The sequence below is a fragment of the Calonectris borealis genome, chromosome 5 (genome assembly GCF_964195595.1).
Source record: "Calonectris borealis chromosome 5, bCalBor7.hap1.2, whole genome shotgun sequence".
NCBI classification, from domain to species: Eukaryota; Metazoa; Chordata; class Aves; order Procellariiformes; family Procellariidae; genus Calonectris; species Calonectris borealis.
This window is the reverse complement of record NC_134316.1, coordinates 39,671,584-39,691,442: the sequence shown is the minus strand read 5'-3', so window position 1 is coordinate 39,691,442 and position 19,859 is coordinate 39,671,584. Positions and strand designations below refer to the sequence as shown.

The 19,859-nt window shown below is 39.2% G+C and overlaps 1 protein-coding gene across 1 annotated transcript in view; it reads left to right on the top strand.

Annotated features, from left to right (window-relative positions):
• COX16 (cytochrome c oxidase assembly factor COX16) overlaps positions 1-19,268 on the top strand; it is a 50,689-nt gene extending 31,421 nt beyond the window's left edge. Inside the window, exons 3-4 of the mRNA XM_075152522.1 lie at positions 3,602-3,664; positions 18,880-19,268. Coding sequence (XP_075008623.1) covers positions 3,602-3,664; positions 18,880-18,996 — 180 coding nt within the window. The 3' untranslated portion in view covers positions 18,997-19,268. The remainder of the gene's footprint in view (positions 1-3,601; positions 3,665-18,879) is intronic.
• Positions 19,269-19,859: the final 591 nt, after the last annotated feature.

Here is a 19,859-nt window from a genome sequence, read left to right as displayed (position 1 = left end):
TTGAAAACTTTGTTCTTAAACCTTTTTTGAGATTTGTCTATATACCTGCCCTTGCACTTCCAATTGATGTAATATGAAATAAGCCTGTATAGTGCAAAATACTCTGAGAATGTTTCATTCATTTTTGCCACAAGTGCTACACAGGAAAAAAAAAACCACCACACCCCAGAAAAAAAAATAGTAAAGCCTTGAAAAATGATATTCACAATATTGGTTTCGAAGCCTTGCAGACAGCATCTCATGAAAGCTGTCTGAATACTTGCATTAAGTATTTCAATAGTTTTTCAGTAAGAATTTAATGTGAAGTTATGCTGTAATTATAAGTCCGCGCATTTTTGAATTCCATATTTAGAGATAAAGCTTGAATTTAAATGGATCTTAAAGGAACATTTCAGATTTTGCCTGACAAGAAGGAGTCCTCTACAGTAAAGGGATATTGTTTTCTGTTCCTTCCTGCCTCCTAAATAACGGTGCAGAGGACACTGCCAGACATTATGGCATTTGGGCTTTGTCTGCTGCCCCCATTATATTTACTAATAGAGATTTGTATTCATAATGTAGCTGATGATTCATTTGCAGTACATAGCTGAATACTTCTAGCTCGTTTGGCAGTATGTGTGTTGGCATAGCAGTCATCATGGAAGCAAAATGTATGTGTTTGTATTTGGATCTTGTGGCAGATGTGCAATATAAAGGAGCTACCACTTTGGCATGGGCACTTTCCTGGCTGTGCCCACATTTTAAGTGTTCCCTGGTTATGATCTGTGATTGTGGCTCATATTGATGTTTATCTGCCTTTTCAGAAGGAAAATAGCATCGTTCTGTTTTCCGTTTCTTGTTCTTGCGACGTTGCAAAGATAGTACAGTGTGGTACAAACACTGTGGAAACAGAACTTTATAATGTACTTTTTCTCAACTGCCGTATTGGTTCTGAAAACAATTTGTAACCTGTCTGTCTCCATCTGGCAACTGAAAAGCAGGGGTTCGCAACCAAGGCTTTAGAATGTGCAGATGACTCAATTTCTGTGCGGAGTCAAGTATGTTTAAATTATTCTACGTGGGTAAGTATGTAGGGACCAAAAAAGGTAAAGATAAGAGGAAATACCTACTTGCACCCTTTTTTTTTTGGTTGGTTTTTTTTTTTTTTTGTGCAAAATAACATGATCTGCAGACTGGACTTAAGTCTTTCCTGTGCCTGTGTGTTAAATGTTAAGAGCTTGCCAAGATGTGTGTATAGTTTGCCCTCAAAATGGGGTTTAACTACTCCTTTTTGGTAAGTTAATTTGCTGAATAAAATTCCTGCTTCTAAAGAAGCAGCAGTTTCTCTTCATTTCTCATTTACAGGATAACTTTTTCCTGAGAAATTTCAACTAGCCTCCTTCATTTCTGCATTTTTGTCAATATTAGAGCTACAGCATCAAACAGTTATGAGTATTGGGATGCTGTGTCTCAGTTGTAGCTAGTCTTCTCCCTTTGTGCAGGCAGAGGAGAATGAATACGTGAAGAAGTCTGAGGACAGAAGGGCCTGGAAGAGAGGAAAAGCAGCAGTACCTTCGCTGCTTGTTTCCCTTTACCTTAAACAAATGTGGTCATGCAAACACCACACATTAAACAAACACACTAAAAAGTGCTAAAATAAAACTTGATAATGGGGATATTGAGCTGTCTTTGTAAGTTAAATTCTGTGGTTTATTAAGTAAAAATGCTGCTCCAACGATGTTATCTTGGGTGCCTTATTATTAAATGAAGGGAAAACATAGGAGGAAATAAAACTCTCTTGCTTTTTTACTTGCTGGAGCATTTATTTCCCTTTGTCCATACCTGTATTGTGAGAACACCAAGCATAACAAATAGTGTTTGCATGTAGTTCTGAATAGAGGTCCACGGTCACTCTTACCTCTGTGAAAGCAAGCTCCAAAGCCTGGAGCCCAAAGAGTTCGCGTTTCTGCACATGTGATGGATGAGTTCGTTGTTCTAATGAAGCATGGCTGCTGTTGGAGGTAGTAGTCACACAAGGAGAGAGGTAACCCATCTTTAATGAGGGGCAGTTCTGTGGAGGCCTTAATGCCAAGGCAGAGGTGTAGCATTTCATTTTTTTAATTTGATGTAGAGGGCCAGTGCAGAGACAGTACCTTGTTTTACAAGGGGTTTTTTTTATTACAAAGAAGGTGGGAGCTGTATCCTGTACAAACTTTAACCGTTTTAGATGTTTTGGCTTAGTTCCCAAGTGTAATGAGTCTTAGAGGTTGCAAATGCATGTATTTCTATGGCCAGATTTCTGATCAGATACGGAAATCAAACCTCTGGCCATGCACAGATGATGTTAGACTTGCCTGTCTGAGCATCCTTAGGAATTGAGATCTCACAGGCTGCATACTAACTAGCAGGCAGTAATCAAGGGCAACATTATGGCCTAGGGGAATTCCTGAGAGCAATGCCCATCAATACAGATAGTAGGTGTGTATTTTAAGTGCCTTTGAGGATCAGGAGCTTGTGTTGGGGCAGAATCTGAAGGTGGATCTTCTCATCAACCAGGCAAATTCTGTAACTTGTGTTCCCTCCTTTTTCTTTTCTAGACTGCTTATAGCCATTTGAGGTTGGTTGTGAAGAGGGTAACGGGGCCCTTTTCATTCAGATCAAGAAGCAGCAAATTAAGAATAACAACTTTTCTTCACTGAAATAGTCGTAGTTGGACTACTGCACCATGGATGTAGAACTAAACACATTACCAGTCTCCTTACACATCTGGTTTGTTTAACACTGGTTGTATTTAAGGTCTAAAAAGGAGAATGTTTTCTCATAGTAAATTTCTTTTATATTTTAATTGATTAGCCTGAAGACTGTGCCTGAATACTGCATATGTGGCTGATGTCTGTTTGAGGAGAACATAAAACGCTTTCTCTAAACATGAAGAATGCTAATTCTCTTTTTCTGCTTTGCTTCTACTCTTAGACCTGTGGGAGACAGATGTTACTTAGCAAAGGGAGGGATGAATGTAACTTCTGGGCTCAGAAGAAGTTAAAACGTGGAACACATCTGCTGTGGTTCACTGACATTTCTGTTCTTAGATTTGTTCTTTGAACAAACTTCTCTGAAAGGTGGCAGGAATCACCAGCATTGTCAGTACAGAATCAAAACTAGGAGAGAGCTGTGTGTTCACCAGAAAATTGGAAGTTTGACTCATGCTTAGACTTCGAAAACCAGAATATATTTTATACCTATTCACTGAACACAACATTCAGGAGTAAAATATGTAATGTGATCACAATTTTCTCTTTCTTGGTCTTTCTTGTTTCATTTGTTTAAGGCTTAGTTTAGTTTGAGAGTTTCAAACTAAACAGTTACAGTTTTAAATATCTAAGGTAATGCAAGTGAAGGGCTAGTTACAAATATGCTTCCTTTTTGATTTGAAAAGTTTGCCTGTTGACCTGTCTCTTTTCAGCCCAATTCTTGTACTGTGTTCATCATCCTGGTATCCGAACAAATAGCACACAAACTCATTTAGAGGAGAGGAGGGTTTGCATGTACCAATATTTAGTTTATTTGAGGTTAAGATTTCTTTAAAAAAATTTTTTTTGCTTTATTCTTGTTTATCTTGCAGGTTGATCCAGCTTTAAAAGAAAAATTAAAACAGAACACTGTGACGCTGGAATCTGAATATGAGGTAAAATAAATTTGTTGCTTGGGGCTCATAACCTTGGCTACCCTTGATTACCCTGACCGCTGGTGGGTTGTATCTGTCCCTAACTAAAATTAGATCAGCCATCTGCCTTTGACTCACTGATGTCCAATAAAAACAAGGTTTTATGTAAAGAAAGGTTTTTGAACATGCAGTGCTTCTTTCTGAACACAGCTTTACTTTGATGTCCAGGTGCCAAGTACAGTGGTACAAATAAACTCCACTATTTCTGTGGTTAACCTAGTCTATAAATGTAGAGCTGATGTTGGCATTAGACAGAATGTGTATACGTATACGTCAACACTTCTGCTGCATGAGTTTTGATGATCTTTAGACCAAATTACAGAACAATGTGCCTGATGTGCTTTCTGTATTTCTTGCTTCTGAAACTTAAGTGTATCTTTCAAACAACTGCTGTTCCTTTTTCACTGTTTTAGAAAATTTTATAGAGAAATATTTCACTGTTCCCTCAACAATGCATTTTCTTCAAACATTACTGAGCTCCAAAATGGCTGTTTTGGCCAGTTTAATATTCAGAGTTTCATAAATCTTCAGGCCTGCAAAAAGCCATGTTAGGAAAACTGGATAAAGGCACCCTGTATCCAGAAACAAAGGATAAAGCTATTTAAGATAATTTTTAATGTTTTAAAATTACTTGGATCAAATGTCCAACTAACACTGTATCTATCTCTATGTTCTTTATGCTGAACACAGGTTTTCTTTTTCTTCCCATACCACATTGCTGACACAAGCCTTTGAAGAGCTTGATTGCACCCATAGCTCTCATGGGTGTCCAAACGGCAGTACATGGTCTTGCTGATAAAACCTTTCTATTATATTACTCTTTTGTGATTTGTCTGAAATAAAAATAAAACTTACCTTTTGTATTTTTACATGCCTGATTTCACAGAACATCTGCCTACCTGCCAGGTTTGCAATAGTGTTTTACTGTTCTTGCAAACCGTTTCGGGATGTCCCCCTTCTACAAGGAACTGTATTTTATGATGTAGGGAGTAAAAAGATTTGGTTCCTGAGGACATATGGAAAGCTCCAGTGGAAACTCAAAACATACAAATCCATTAAGTCCTGATTGCCTCTGGGATTATGGTGTCTCTCACTTTCCATGGAATATACTGTAAGGCTGCTATGATTTATTTATGTGGAAGAACCACAAGCAGTAAAAAAACCCACATCTCTCTGTTTAACTCACTACCTAACCTCAAAATCAACTGATCTGTATTCAGATATGCCTTGCTTTCTCTCCAGAAGATAAGTAAATAGTTGAAGGATAGTATTTAAATAGCCATAATTGCATTAGCTTTATGGATAAATCAATGGTAATAAAATACAACTGGCATAACAACATATTACAAGCCTACTTGGGTAATGAGGCTCCTTCCTGATGGACAGAAATGACGGAAGCAATCTTATTTTTTTCTTAATCTAAACTGCAGAGAGTTCCCAGGCTGCAATTCTTCCAAAGTAGTGTTTGGGTGTTACAGAGGGCAGACCAGTTCAACAAAACAAATGGATTTGCATTTCCACATAATGAAAATAGATTCAGATTGTTGTTTTGAACTCTAATCTCCATGTATACTTTACTATGGCACCAACTTGCAAGCACTAGGCATATTCATTTCTTGCTTCAGCGAAACTTGTGGAACTACCAGCAGTCGTGCACATACTCCGCAGGCTCTGCACTGAGTTGTGTGATAATTTTAGTCAATGTTACCTCTGTATTCTGGTGGACGAAATTTAGCCAGTCACTGAGTTACAGCTGACATTTAGGAGAGTAGTTTTCTGTGGATCCCATGTGTTCCAGGCTAGGGGGGTTTTGGTGGGTTTTTTCCCCTTTATTTTTTTACTTGTCCAAAATACAGCTCTTAAGAATGTCTTTTAATTCTATATATAGGTCACATTGGAGGATTACACTGGTGGCTGTTACTAAATATGGTATGATAAGAGATCAAGGACAGTTAAAAAAAAAAGTTGCTCTTTTAATATGTAAAGCCTTATTTTACAATATTATTAGCGTTATATCTGCAGCTGTTACTGAGGATACCAAGCCAGCTCTTTTGAGGCATGGTTGCCTGATGCATGCAAATGTCTATTGGCTCTCCCTAAGACTTTTAAAAATAACTTATTGTCCTTACAGAAATGTACATATTGAATACATACTGAATTCTTTTAGAATGTCATAATTTCTGCTATAAGCATACACCTTTGTGGGTATATTGTAAAAGATAAAGACATTTCCGATATTTCAAACATGTTGAAGTCTGCATTTTGTCTCCAATGTGGTGGTGATTAAAAAAGTTGTAATCACAAATTTAATCAATTTACTGTGAGGAAATTAACATAAAGACATTTTCTCACCTTCTAATTTACTAAATTATATCTTCTCAAACTATACAAAATTTACTTTATTTCATATAGGAGTGTTTCTGGCCAGGATACTATTTTGAGGAAGAAAGAATTTGCATGTGTAATTTGTACTGCATTTCTTATATCTCAAATCTGTTAATAATGATATTTATATTGTGCCTTGGGACATGCCAGAGGAACAAGCTACCTTTGTATGTGTTCCTCATTGTTTATGCATTCCTCTCAGGCACTTACGTGTCCTCATATGGCCAATTAGTCCTTGCTGCTCCTCTTTGCCTAATAAATCATGGCTTTGTCTGCTAGTGACACTGGTACTAATGTGAATGTAGTTCTGCTGCTGAGCTGGGCCTTGTACAACACACTGTAAAAAATGTCAAGTGTTTTAACCTGTGACAAAAGCCTAGAGTATTTTATTTGAAAGCACAAAAATATTGCTTGAAAGAGGGGGATAAAAAGCTGATTGATGTGATGAGTGAAAAACATTCTTGTGGATGTTTAACAATCACAGTGCATTCCTTTTCATTGGTTTAAATGCAATCTCAAAATAACATTCCCTATTCTAGCACTTGGTTTCTGTACTTCTGTGAAATTAATGGTCTAGTACACACTAAAAAATCTGGCCTCAGTCAGTTACATCAGACCCCAAAATAAAGAATTGTTGTTTAGGGTTTTTCAAGCAAATAAAAACATCTTTAAGAAGAATTTAGTAACATTTTACAAAGGAAAAATCAGTTAAGTGTGATTCAAATATGTGATATCCAATGGGAACCAATGCCAATTGAAGGCATAGGAAAAAATATCACAATAAATAAAAAAATGTGAAGGATTGCTATGGAAGCAGTAAATGAGAAGTTATAAAGCAGAGAAGATTGATAAAAGATGCTAAGGACATCAGAGAGTTGTCTGATAAGTAAGCTGACAAGCATATGGGTCAGAGGATGGTGTTGCAGCAAACTAAGAATAAAATAATGAGGATGTGAAATCATGAGTAACCACGTTGGCAAAGTAGCAACATTCAAAAAATATATTTGTATTCCTTTTAGAGAAAAAAGTCCTTTGTATTCAAATCAGAAGAGACAAGGAATGTACTTCCAAACTTCTTAAAACTAAATAAGATATTATTAATATCTGTTAGATTCTGATGGTTTGTAGTTGAGTTCCAAGAAAATGCTTGGAAGACTTCAATGGCTGCTGAAAATCTCAGTCTGGGAATGATGGTTCTCTGGGAATCATAACTGGGCAGGAAGGTGGTATTTTTAAGTGTTCTGTGAGATTTGGGACATATCTGGACAATATTGAGTACTTTTTTCAGTGATATGGAAGAAATTGTAAAATCATTACTGATGTGCAAGTGACACGGAAGTATTGAAATAGTAAAAGTATGGCAAGGCAGGGACAGAGAGCTCTTCATATTACTTGGTAAGCTGGGCCCATTAAATGAGTAAAGTACCTTTTAAAATGGCCAAAGTTATTTGTTTAAAAAACTGGAAATGCAGGCCAGCGTGGACTGCATTATGGAAAGCAGCAACTCTGGAAAAGATTTAGGAGTTAGTGAATAAATAATTCAGATTGATCTTCTGCTGTGATGCTGTGGCACAAAAAGCTAATTATGAATATAAACAGGAATGGTAGATGGTAGGAAGAGGTAATTTTACTTCTGAGTGTGGTACTGATGAAGCTAGTACTGAAATACTGGGTTTACTTCTGGTGTCCACATTTCGAATAGGGCTTTAAAAACGGGATAAGTTGCAGAAAAGGCTGAATATATTAACTTAGGGTTCGAGAAAATGCCTTAAAAGAAACTTAAAGACTTAAATCTTTTTAAAGGTACCAAAAAGAATGTTAGTTGTATATGAATACCTTCATAAGAAGAAAGTGCTAGCTATTGAAGATTTTTTTTTTTGCAGCAAAGATACTAAAATTAGAAGTAAGGTCCATTATTAATAGATGGGAACATCATTTGAACGCAACAGCAAGAAAAAGGGCTTCTCTCTTTTTCAGAATATCAAAACTGTAAAACTTTTTAAAGTTTTCCTTCAACTGGTTGCAAGCTATTGGACTCAGCATGGGCTAAGTGAGGGAACATGCTGGTCTGCAAATAGTCGGTTTAGAGAACGCTAAACTTTTCTTGGCGTAAAGTATATGAATATTGAGCAGTTTTTGTTCCTCATAATTTAATAAATCACAAAAGGTCAACATTAACTCTGGACAAAAGTTGTGTAACTGTTTGTTCTGAGAATTACAGCAAAAGTATTGTAATTGCAGTATTAAAATGATTATTCAGGGCAATTCAAAAAGTAAAAGCAGGTATATGGGGAGGTGGCTTGGGAATATAACCTGTATATTTATTGTCTTAAGAGTAAAAGAAGAATTTGAATAAGCTCTTTTAAAAAAGATTGAAGCCACTTAATGCTCATTTGACTTAACTTCGGGGATTGTAGTGCCAGCAGAATGGATGAAACATTTTTTTCAGGAAGGGACAGTGTAGTAACACAGTAATTTATGGTATTAAATAGATGCATTGAAGTGTGTGGACGTGAGGACTACTCTAGAAGGAGGGTAATTCCTGAATGCCAGTAGTTGAAATCTGCAAGTATCTTGTTGCTGCCATTATCAGTACCAGATGATTACCAATATCGTTGTTGTTTAAGAATTAACGGATTAGTGTATTGAATTGATTTACTTCAGTGTCTGTGAAGATACTAGTGGCTAAATAGCTTGAGCTGTTTGAGAGATGACAAAGATGTTGGGGAAAAAAATCCCTCCTTAATGACTGTTGTGACACTAAATGAGGTTGAGATATTCTTCTTTCCACCTTTAATCGCTCCGTCCCTTCCATGCTCTCTCCTTTGTCGGTGCGTTGTCCAGCCGTTAGATTCCAACTGTCCCCCAGGTTGTGTCTGGGACAAGAGGGGTTTCTTGCATTTCGGTTTATTCACATGCAAATTGGTCTCGAGTTTTTATTTCACTGTGAGTCTTCATCACTTAATGTTTTGTAGAGAAGGACAAAGTGGTGTTAGTTTATCATTAATGGAAACTGCCATGGGTAAGACAGGGAAAGGATTTTACTTAAAATAGTTTGTCCTAGGTATTTTATTCTGAGTGGATGTACAGCCTATAGCCAAGCTATAGTTTGCTCCTTTTCTTATTGACATCTCAAAAGTCTTGTGTGCCATAGTTCAAAATGTGATCAAAGAAACTCAAGAAGGTGGAATTTGATGATGGCTATGGCACAGGAAGAGTTCTGGTGGAAAAGCCTTCTTGCAGGAAGGCAGATACTTAGCCTCCAGAGGAAAGTTCACAGTGTATCACTTTTTACTGGTCTTACTTCTGGAATTTGTCTCTATTAAATAGTCCTGTAAATTCTTTCCTGGTCATGTTTATAACATATCTCTTTGCACAGGATTTTCCTTAACGGTGAGCTGTTTCTTTCATGTGTGTTGCATCTGCACTTTTCTTATGCCATAAGAAGATGCTGATTTCTCATAGATGGAAAACAAAGTGAGGCAGTTAACAGTGCAATCAGACAGCAAACATGGTTGGGACGTACAATAACCTAAAAATGTTCTAAATAATCTTTTCTCCTCACCCTTTCTCCTCTCTCCAAAATAGAATCCTTTGTACCTGCTTGCACTCCCTGTACGCTTTTTTTTAATCCCAGAGGAACCGACCAACTCTTATCATGTTAGGGCCAACACTGTGTGTTGTCTCAGTCACAAAAAAAAAAAGTTTGAGTAGGGAAAGTGGCATTCACACAGCATGGCTGAATTCTTCCGTTTATTGTCCGAAGGGATGCTGCTAGCTTCTACCAGGCAGTATTGGGAACATTTTCTTATGCAGCTGACTAGGTGGAAATGTTAAGCACTTCTGTCATACTAATGGGCCCCCAGTGGGGAATTGCAAGATCTTTGGTATGAAATATCTCTGAAGTAACTTTAATATAGTATATCGGAATTTAGCTACACAGCTGAGGCTGTGTATACATTCCTCTCATTGACTGCCTCTGAAGAGGATACAGCAAAACAGATAGTTTTGAAGGCAGCTTTTGTCTCATCAACCAGGCAAAGTGGCTTTTTGCAAGAATATCCTCCTGTTTGTTTTGCTTAGCTTTTTTTCCTTTTTTTGGCCAATTTCATAGGAATTCCATTTCATGGAATATTCTGTGACTGCCAGCGTACTTCCAGATGATGCCCACATGGACACTCAGGCTAAATTTTAAATACTTTAAAAAATTATTATACAATTCTCACATGTTCTTTGCTTCTCAAATTATTGTTACCCATCTTTATTTAATGCTCGAACTATACTGTGCAAATGTACTCTGCAGTAGCAAGTTACTGTCAGAGAGTGGGTCACTGTCTGTTCTGAGGCTTACTGATCAAACAGAAAAATGAGATGTGAAATGATGGTGGAGACTGACCACGGAGTTTGCACACTTTTTAACTAAATAATCAAACTTTTAGAAATTGAATGGAAAAGTTCCCTATTTCAACTCCTGACTTCATACATCTGGTGAGACTTGAGTTTTGCCCAAGTATAGCTGGGAGACATCACTGAGAAGTTCTGAGGGAAGTGCTGTTGGCAATTCAATATGTAATACCCCATCTTGTTCGTGGCATCTTCCCAGCAAGTCATTGGAGAGCCAGTGGCCCGCTGTGCCATCTTACAGCTCTAACATGAAAATAAAGAGTCTTGAGCACGATGCAGTTCAAAACCAAAATACCCTCCAACCATAGAAAGACCCCAGAGCTTACCTTCTAAAACTTCCTCTTCATTCTTGTAAAAATTTAGATAGATGCCTTGATGCTTCTCAGATAGAAGTCTTTCTGATTTGATTTTGAAGACCTGTTGGTTCTGATAGAATGAAAGGTAGATTTATTCGCAAGTTATTTGTGTACTGTACATTCAGCAGTATTGCTGAGAAGTAGCTTTACTGTCACTAGAAATATAGTGGGGGACTAACACTCGTATTACTATCCTCATCAAATAGACAGGGGATGTTAGCCACAGAGAAGAAACAGGAGGATTTTTTTTTTTCCTATGAGAAATTTGCCCAACAGCACAAATCAAACAGTAGCCATTGATGTCACTGAAAAAACTGAAAGGATTGAAGTTGCTCTGTTAATGTTTAGCCAAAACCATAGTTTCTACACAGAGAAAAGCATTTGGTTTCAGCATATAAATTGACAAGTAAGTTCTGGAAAAGAGATGAGTGGAAAATCAGCAGGAAAATGTAGATAAGAAACAAAAGTCCTGAACTACACTAACTCTGTGTGAATGTTACCTGAACTAACTGAGGCCGGGATAGCAGCAAATTCTCCACACTTCCAAGTGTTCATAGTCCTAGCAAGTTGTTTGAAATAAACCTTCTCTGTGGTGTCAGGAGGCTTTTGTGTGCTCCAGACAGGGACATGCTGTGGAAATCCATATGCTCTTCTACTAGCCGCAGAGTGTCATTTTTTGCTCTTACTGCACTCCTGCACTGTAAAAGATGACATATCCCCTTTGGTCAAGCTCACCTTTATATAGCTGAAAAACAGCCTGCAAACATCCCAAAGGCTGTCCCTGGCTGCTCCTCTTCTAGAGGGTTCTGCTGCAGTAACTGGGACTTACCTTTACAAAGTTTAATATGATACAAAGTTGGCAAGATCAAGCACTCCAATTTGGGAAATTCCTTGGTCCTGTTAACTTGGCTAGGTCTCCCAAGCTGTAAATTCAGAGATAAACCTTAATAAGCAGCACTTCTGTTTCTGGGGCACATTAACCATAGCTTGACCATATAGAAGGGAGGTGAAAACTATTCTAAATGTACTTCATTGCTTAATTAAAAGTGGAATTTGCTGGATTTTGGATGTTTGATCTTGAAGGCATACTATTGCACTCATACTATTCTTTATGTTGGATGTTTCAGTTTCATTTTTGCTGAAGAAAAGAAGATAAGCTGAAAGTAAATGACCCATGCATGAGTTCTCTTGACTTTACCCATAGAGCTTGTGAATCCTTTGGACTGAGAAGTCCATCTTGGGTGATCTGCAGATGTAAATGCATAAATGGCACTGGATTATCCTCTGAGATTTAATGTGGGTTTTAAGACATTCTTCATTTTAAGAAGGGAAACTGCTTGTCAGTTAGAAGGAAATCATGGCAAACTCTAACTCCTAGATGGAAGTCTGTCTGCCTGATGTTATTTGCTGTGATGTTAAAAATTCCAGGCTGTGTAATCATGTAGTTTTAACTGAGTGCTGTAGTTGTTTGGTTTACTGAGTAATTTGTATCACTATAGCATCTTCACACAAAACTATGAGAACGCTCCGCGAACATTAATTAAACTGTGACACCTCTGAGATGGAGGCAAGTCCTGTTCTCATTCTTTGAATTGGGAAAATAATGCACAGAGAAATTGGTGCAGTTCCTTGATACGCATCTTTCATAACATAGCCACCTAAAGATGTTTCTGTTCTCTCTCTGCCCAATGAGTCCTTCAGCTGCGCCAGTTCAAGTGTTTGCATAGTCTTAGACTTAAATAGGATTCATTAATAAACATTATGTATTTGTTTTCCTAATCTCTTTCATTTTTCTGATTGGGGCATAGCCCCACATAGTGCTGAATTGGCATAATTAAAGGGAAGATAACCTATGGGGAAGGAGTCTCTTAAGCCAGTTCACCATAGGTTAATTATGTGTGCCATAGATGAATGGTATTGGATCCCACTGAAGTTAGCAACAAAACCTCTGTTGGTTTCATCATTGCAGTTTTTGCCAGTCTTCAGCAAAGCCAAAAAGAGAAGTAAGTATCTCTGGATACTTACATACAAAAAACCCAACACACTTCTTCCCTTAATGAACAAGAAACCCTTATTCTGGCCATAGCATGCAGCTTGCTGACTAATAACATAAAAACTAAATGTTCTGTAGTTGGAAAAAATACTTCTTTTTAATCTGAGGATTAAATCACTAATCACAGGCTATTAAATCACAGATTATTAAATCATTAATCGCAGATATTAAATTATGTCGCATCCTAAACAAAGTAAGTAACACCAAGTTTATATTAAGAAAATGAGTTGTCAAAAAGGTGGCTCTGGGAAATAGTTGTAAAAAACCCAATAAGGCCATTTCAGTGTGATGATAAAATTAAGATTTTCAGTCACGCACAAGACAGCAGATTCAGTGTTAGCCTTAATTCTGTACCTCTGCATCTATATGTCATCAGAGAGTTCCTCAATGTATCTTTTATGGTCTTCAAGCGGTTTTGACACCCTTGCAAAACCAAACTGGTTTAATGCATTTCTTTCACTGCATCTTTCAGCTATGAGGATATTTTTCCCTGGTTCATCTTTTATTTCCAAATGGGTTTGCTTACTATAATGATGGGAAATAATTGTCTTTCTGAATTAGAGTAATTTCTTTCTGTGGCGCTCATCACAGAATCTATTCCATCAAGCTGTAAAGTAAACAGGATTTTTTTATCCCTCCTTTCACATGTGGGAAACAGAGACTAAAGCCAAACATGTTCTGAAGTGACCACCCTGAGTTAACTCAGCCCGAGCACCAATAGCTCTAAATGAATTTCTGCAGATTTCAGTTTGTTTATTGTGGCATGAAGACTATCCTGCAAGAGTAGAATTCAAACTCTTTTTTAAATTTTATTTTATTTTAAGGCTGACAGAGGATTATGGCTTTTACTTAATATAAATGAACCAGAAGTGAAGGTCTCTTTAGATCCTTATTGGTACCTTTGCGCCAGGCAAGCTATTTAACAAAAGTCTTAAAAGTCAAGTGTGTGGCAAACAGTTTAACATTTTTTTTTTTGTTCACTGTGCCTGTCTGGGTAGCTGCATTTTTTTTCTTGAATTTACAGCTTCTGTCAGTCCCGTACTTTCAAGAGGCAGTTTAGCTGATTTAGGAAGTGAATCAGTAGATTTAATGGACTACACTGATGTTACTTTAAACACCTAATTCTCAATATCCTTTGGGCTATTTTAGACAAGCAGGAATAGTGGTGCTGGTCTGATCTGATTACAGTTCATTGTAGTCTCCAATGATTGACTGTTTAGTACATTTGAATTGGGAGAAAAAGCTTTTTGGGTTTTAGACTGCCAGTTCATATGGATTTCAATTTATTAGAAGCTGGAAGTAGTTTACCGTCTTTATGTGATGTCTCCATGAAGTTAGGTGGGCAGAGTCCAGGTGGCTAAAAAGAAAAAAAGAAACAAGAAATTAAAAAGGCCCAACCAGTTTGAATGAAAGAGGTTGACTTCATCTGGGAGCAGAACTAGCTGCTTGCCTGAATTCTCACTGTACAGCTCAAGCAGTCTGAAGGAGCTGTGTAACTTTGCAGCTTGAGCTGCACCTAAGCAGTAGAAGCACTGTCAGTTTGGTCTTATTCTCGGCACTAAGACTCATTTAAAATGTAGCTATGTACATGTCTTTGGCCTACATCTAATGTAGCCATTTATTCTGGGGTGATACTGTTGTAAGAATTGTCATGTCAGTGACCAAGTAAAAAGGTTAGGTTTTATTTAGTTGTATGTGAGGTACTGTGGTTTAACCCCAGCTGGCAACGAAGCCCCACACAGCCACTCGCTCACTTCCCCCCGGTGGGATGGAGGAGGAATTGGAAGGCTAAAAGTGAGAAAACTCGTGGGCTGAGATAAAGACAGTTTAATAGGGAAAGCAAAAGCCACGCATGCAAGCAAAGCAAAACAAGGAATTCATTCACTCCTTCCCATCGGCAGGCAGGTGTTCAGCCACCTCCAGGAAAGCAGGAATCCATCACGTGTAAAGGTGACTTGGGAACACAAAACGCCATCACTCCGAATGTCCCTCTCTTCCTTCTTCTTCCCCCAGCTTTACACGCTGAGCATGACGTCATATGGTATGGAATATCCCTTTGGTCCGTTGGGGTCAGCTGTCCCAGCCGTGTCCCCTCCCAGCTTCTTGTGCAGCCCCAGCCTCCTCACTGGTGGGGTGGGGCGAGGAGCAGAAAAGGCCTCGACTGTGTGTAAGCACTGCTCAGCAGTAACGGAAACATCCCTGTGTTATCAACACTGTTTTCAGCACAAATCCAAAACACAGCCCCATACCAGCTACTGTGAAGAAAATTAACTCTACCCCAGCCAGAACCAGCACAGGTAGGTTCGTGTGAAAATAGCTTTACAGCAGGAAAGCGTTGCAGAACACATTTTTGGGTCCCTTTTCACCAGTGATACTCCTTCTTATGCTTATCCACATGCAACAGGAGTCCTCTATTCTTTCAAAACTTGATAGCATCAGTTTAAAAAATTGGATTATCTAATCATGCTGCCTTCTGATGACTGAACAGATACCTGTCCCATAATCTACTAATTTTTGCAGATACTGTCATATGCCAGTAAGGAAGATGCTTTCTTCTTGAATTGCACCAAGGTATCAAACACAATCTTTATACATCACACAAAATGTTAGTGATCTCTCTATATATAATGAGAATAAAAAATAGAAATACAGTCTCTCTATGTATTCATTAGAATCTCTAATTCTTTATATTATAATTGACAAAAATTAACTCTGTCAATAGATCTCCTCTATTCCGTAGTTTGAGGCAATGCCATTTACTGTACATAACCCTTGGTGGTTTTATTCTGTCAGTATATTACAGTGTGTTTTCCAGGTACCTTTATGCTTTCCGTTGGAAACTGCCAAAATACTTTCTTGTACTCGTTTGTTTAGATTGTATAGTTTTGAACTATTTCCTGTTTTGGACAAACCTCGGCAACTCAGGAAGAGTACAGGGATCGCGTTAGGTCGTGCAGAGAGGAAATTAGAAAGGCAAAAGCCCGGCTAGAACTCAACCTGGCTACTGTCGTGAGAGACAACAAAAAATGCTTTTATAAGTATGTTAATGACAAAAGGAGAGCCAAGGAGAATCTCCATCCTCTGTTGGATGCGGGGGGGTATGTTGCCAGTCACGAGCGGTGTTCCCCAGGGCTCAGTACTGGGGCCGGTCTTGTTCAATATCTTTATCAATGATCTGGACGAGGGGATCGAGTGCTCCCTCAGTAAGTTTGCAGACGACACCAAGTTGGGTGGAAGTGTTGATCTGCTCGAGGGTAGGAAGGCTCTGCAGAGGGACCTGGACAGGCTGGATCGATGGGCAGAGGCCAACTGTATGAGGTTCAACAAGGCCAAGTGCCAGGTCCTGCACTTCGGCCACAACAACCCCAGGCAACGCTACAGGTTTGGGGAAGAGTGGCTGGAAAGCTGCCCGGAGGAAAAGGACCTGGGGGTGCTGATTGACAGCCGGCTGAACATGAGCCGGCAGTGTGCTCAGGTGGCCAAGAAGGCCAACGGCATCCTGGCCTGTATCAGAAATAGTGTGGCCAGCAGGAGTAGGGAGGTGATCGTGCCCCTGTACTCGGCACTGGTGAGGCCGCACCTCGAATGCTGTGTTCAGTTTTGGGCCCCTCACTACAAGAAGGACATGGGGGTGCTGGAGCATGTCCAGAGGAGGGCAACGAAGCTGGTGAAGGGCCTGGAGCACAAGTCTGATGAGGAGCAGCTGAGGGAACTGGGGTTGTTTAGCCTGGAGAAGAGGAGGCTGAGGGGAGACCTCATCGCGCTCTACGACTACCTGAAAGGAGGTTGTAGCGAGGTGGGTGTTGGTCTCTTCTCCCAAGTAACTAGCGATAGGACAAGAGGAAATGGCCTCAAGTTGCGCCAAGGGGAGTTTAGATTGGACATTAGGAGAAATTTCTTTACTGAAAGAGTGATCAGGCCTTGGAACAGGCTGCCCAGGGAAGTGGTGGAGTCACCATCCCTGGAAGTATTTAAAAGACGTGTACATGAGGCGCTGAGGGACATGGTTTAGTGGACATGGTGTGTTGGGTTGATGGTTGGACACGATGATCTTAGAGGTCTTTTCCAACCTGTATGATTCTATGATTCTTCTCTGAAAAGCCTTTGTGAAATTTCAGGGACACATTAATATGAACTTTTGGTAAAGATCTCCAGTATGCATGTCTCTTTTGATAGACTTCTTTATGTAGCCTATCCTTAGATACTACAAGTTTTGTTGCATATGTTTTAAATGTTGATTCTTGTTCAGACTTCGGGAGCTGAGGACCTTTGGGAATAGTTTAGATCCTCACAGCTGTGTGGTACCTTTGTGTTTAATAAAATCAGCATGCTTCCTTTCTGTTAAAGCACAAGGTTATTTTCAGTGTAGTTTCCTTGAAGCTTCCATTAGAATCAGATGTTAAATTCCGAATTTGCAATCAGAGTGGATAGTCACTGCTGTGTGGAATGATGGGTACCTTTCCTCCCTCTCCCTCCTTCCATGTCGGCTCAGATCCCTTCCAGTTGAAATGAAGTACCAGCTAGTCATAAGATGTATAAAGTAGTGAAGACAATTCTTCAGAAAGACCTATGCCAACTCCATTGTATAAAAAATTCAGTTGCTCCTACCTTGTGAAAGTCTGCTGTGTTTGTGCATGTGTTCTCATCTGTCTTCTGTTGAATGTTGCCTAATGTCTTTTGATATCTGACTAACCTCATTGCAATTTCCTCAATTGTAGAAGTGGCAGAAAACTTTTACATAACATGAACTAACAGCAGCAGGTCTATTCTGTTCTAGCTGTTGAATTATTCTGCAACTATTATTCTAGTCCCTCACTATTTGCCATTTATTTGGATGATTGATGGCAGGCAAATTAGACCACAGGCTCAGGGCAGGGTTAAGTATTTTCTAGTGTATTTTTACAGCATTTGCTGAGACGAGGCCCTGATCACAAATCAGAGGTGATACTGCAGTATGTATCATTAATGGTACGCAGTATCACCCTCCTCAGTAGCATGTAGAATAGCCCTGTTTCTGGCAGTGGTGCAGACCCCCTCCTCAGTCTCCTGTTGGCAGAGCCCCGTCGTGTTTGATGTACCGTTCCAGACTGCAGGCTGGTACGTGCGACTTGAGGTCTGTGTCTGCTGGGAAGGGACTCCTATGTCTCTGCCAGTAGGACTGTGAAGATGCAGTATATGTTTGTCTTCTTCAACTGCAGCACTTAGTAGGTCAGGAAGTCGCCTGTTCTTCATTTTTGTGCGCCTCTAAGGCTAGATAAATACCGCAGGCATTGGTACTTCTGAGTGGGGATGATAGGAATAGGCAAGGAGGTAATTAAAATCTAGATAGTTTTTAAGTATCTGACAGTTTGGCCAGTTAGCATATCTCACGTGTGACTTGGTGAGAGACCTATCGGTGATGGTTGGGTGCCATGAGAAACTAGGCAACAGAAAGCATCACATACCTCTCTCAAGTTAAAACCACGTGTTGAAGGGGATTGCACTGTACTGGCTCTCTTTGTGCTAGATAATTAATCTCTTCCAGTATGCTTTGTATCTGTGCTGACAGGATACTTCAGGTCACTAATTACTGATCTTCTGTTTGAGCTGTACCAATGCTTATCACTCCTACTACTTCAGTACTTGGCAGGCTTGCAGTTGAAGAACGGATCTGGAAAACAAGGTGAGAGAAGAAGGAAAAAGTGAATAAAAGATATCTTCAGCATATTCAGATGCTGTAGCGCTTCCTGTCCTACATGTTATTTATCTTTTGATAAGCAGATGCAGTAATGCCCACTCTAGTCATTTATGTAGCTATATGGATAACTCCCAAATTTTTTTTCCTTGTTGTTGAACTTCTCTTGCAGGGCAGATGAAAGTTCATCAACCCAATAGTGATACTGAGTTTCTTGTGCAAAAAGAAAACAATTTAGAATAATGCATACTTTAAATCATGGGGCTGTCAAGGTGACACTATTATTTTTCCTGTTTATCCGCAGAAGCTGGAAAAGTCTGACTTGGATAACTGGGAGAACATCAGAGGACCCCGTCTGTGGGAAGATTCCAGGACTGTTCAGAAGCAACGGCGGGAGGCTATCCGTCTCAGGACAGAGTGACTGAACAAGCCTACATTGGTGCCTCTGCAAAAAAAAAAAAGTCTCAGGCTGGACTGTCTTATTTCTCAATCCAGTGTCAGGAACAGACATGGGACGGGGGTGTTGCACTGAGCCATTCATGCCGGTGTATATTTAAGTAACTGTGAGATCAATCCAAAAGGCACTGTATTATATGAAGCTCTTTGTTTGCATCCATTTGCACAGAGTTCCACAGGCTGTATATATGAATTCTCAATTAAAAAAACAGTTGATTATTCTACTAAGAATATCTCATTGTTTTTCAATCCCTATCATTCAAAACTGAGATGCTTCAGCAAGGAATAACATTTCAGGAGTTCCTTGTCAGTACCAGAAGTGGTTGCCCTAATGAGAACAACAGTGCTGTCATCTAGATGTATGTGACCAGATAAATGCTGCTTCAGGGAGCCGCTGCATGACTTCAGGCTCTTAAACTTGGAAGGGACGCCACAGGCATATGAGCTATTTGGAACAATCAGTCCTTTTTTGGCTAAGTAATATTCATGTGTTTCGTTTCCAGGAACTTGACTGTACAGAGGCATGTACAGAGCGTCAGCTGGTAATTGGTCAAATAACATTTGTTTAGCTGTGGTTAGATTTTTGTGGTTAGTTTATTGATACCTTTGTGCAGGCAGGACCTTTGCACTGGAACTTCTCAGTTTAAGTGGGTAGAATTCTTCCTCACTAAGAGCTGGGCTGTTTCTCTGTGACCAAGTATTGTAGCAGAATCTTCTTGAACCACTATATAGTGGCAAAGCTCATCTTACATATATTATTACATGTATATTTGTGCACGTGCACAGAAATTTTTTATCTTTTGATGAATTCTTCTGAAATGCTTGTCT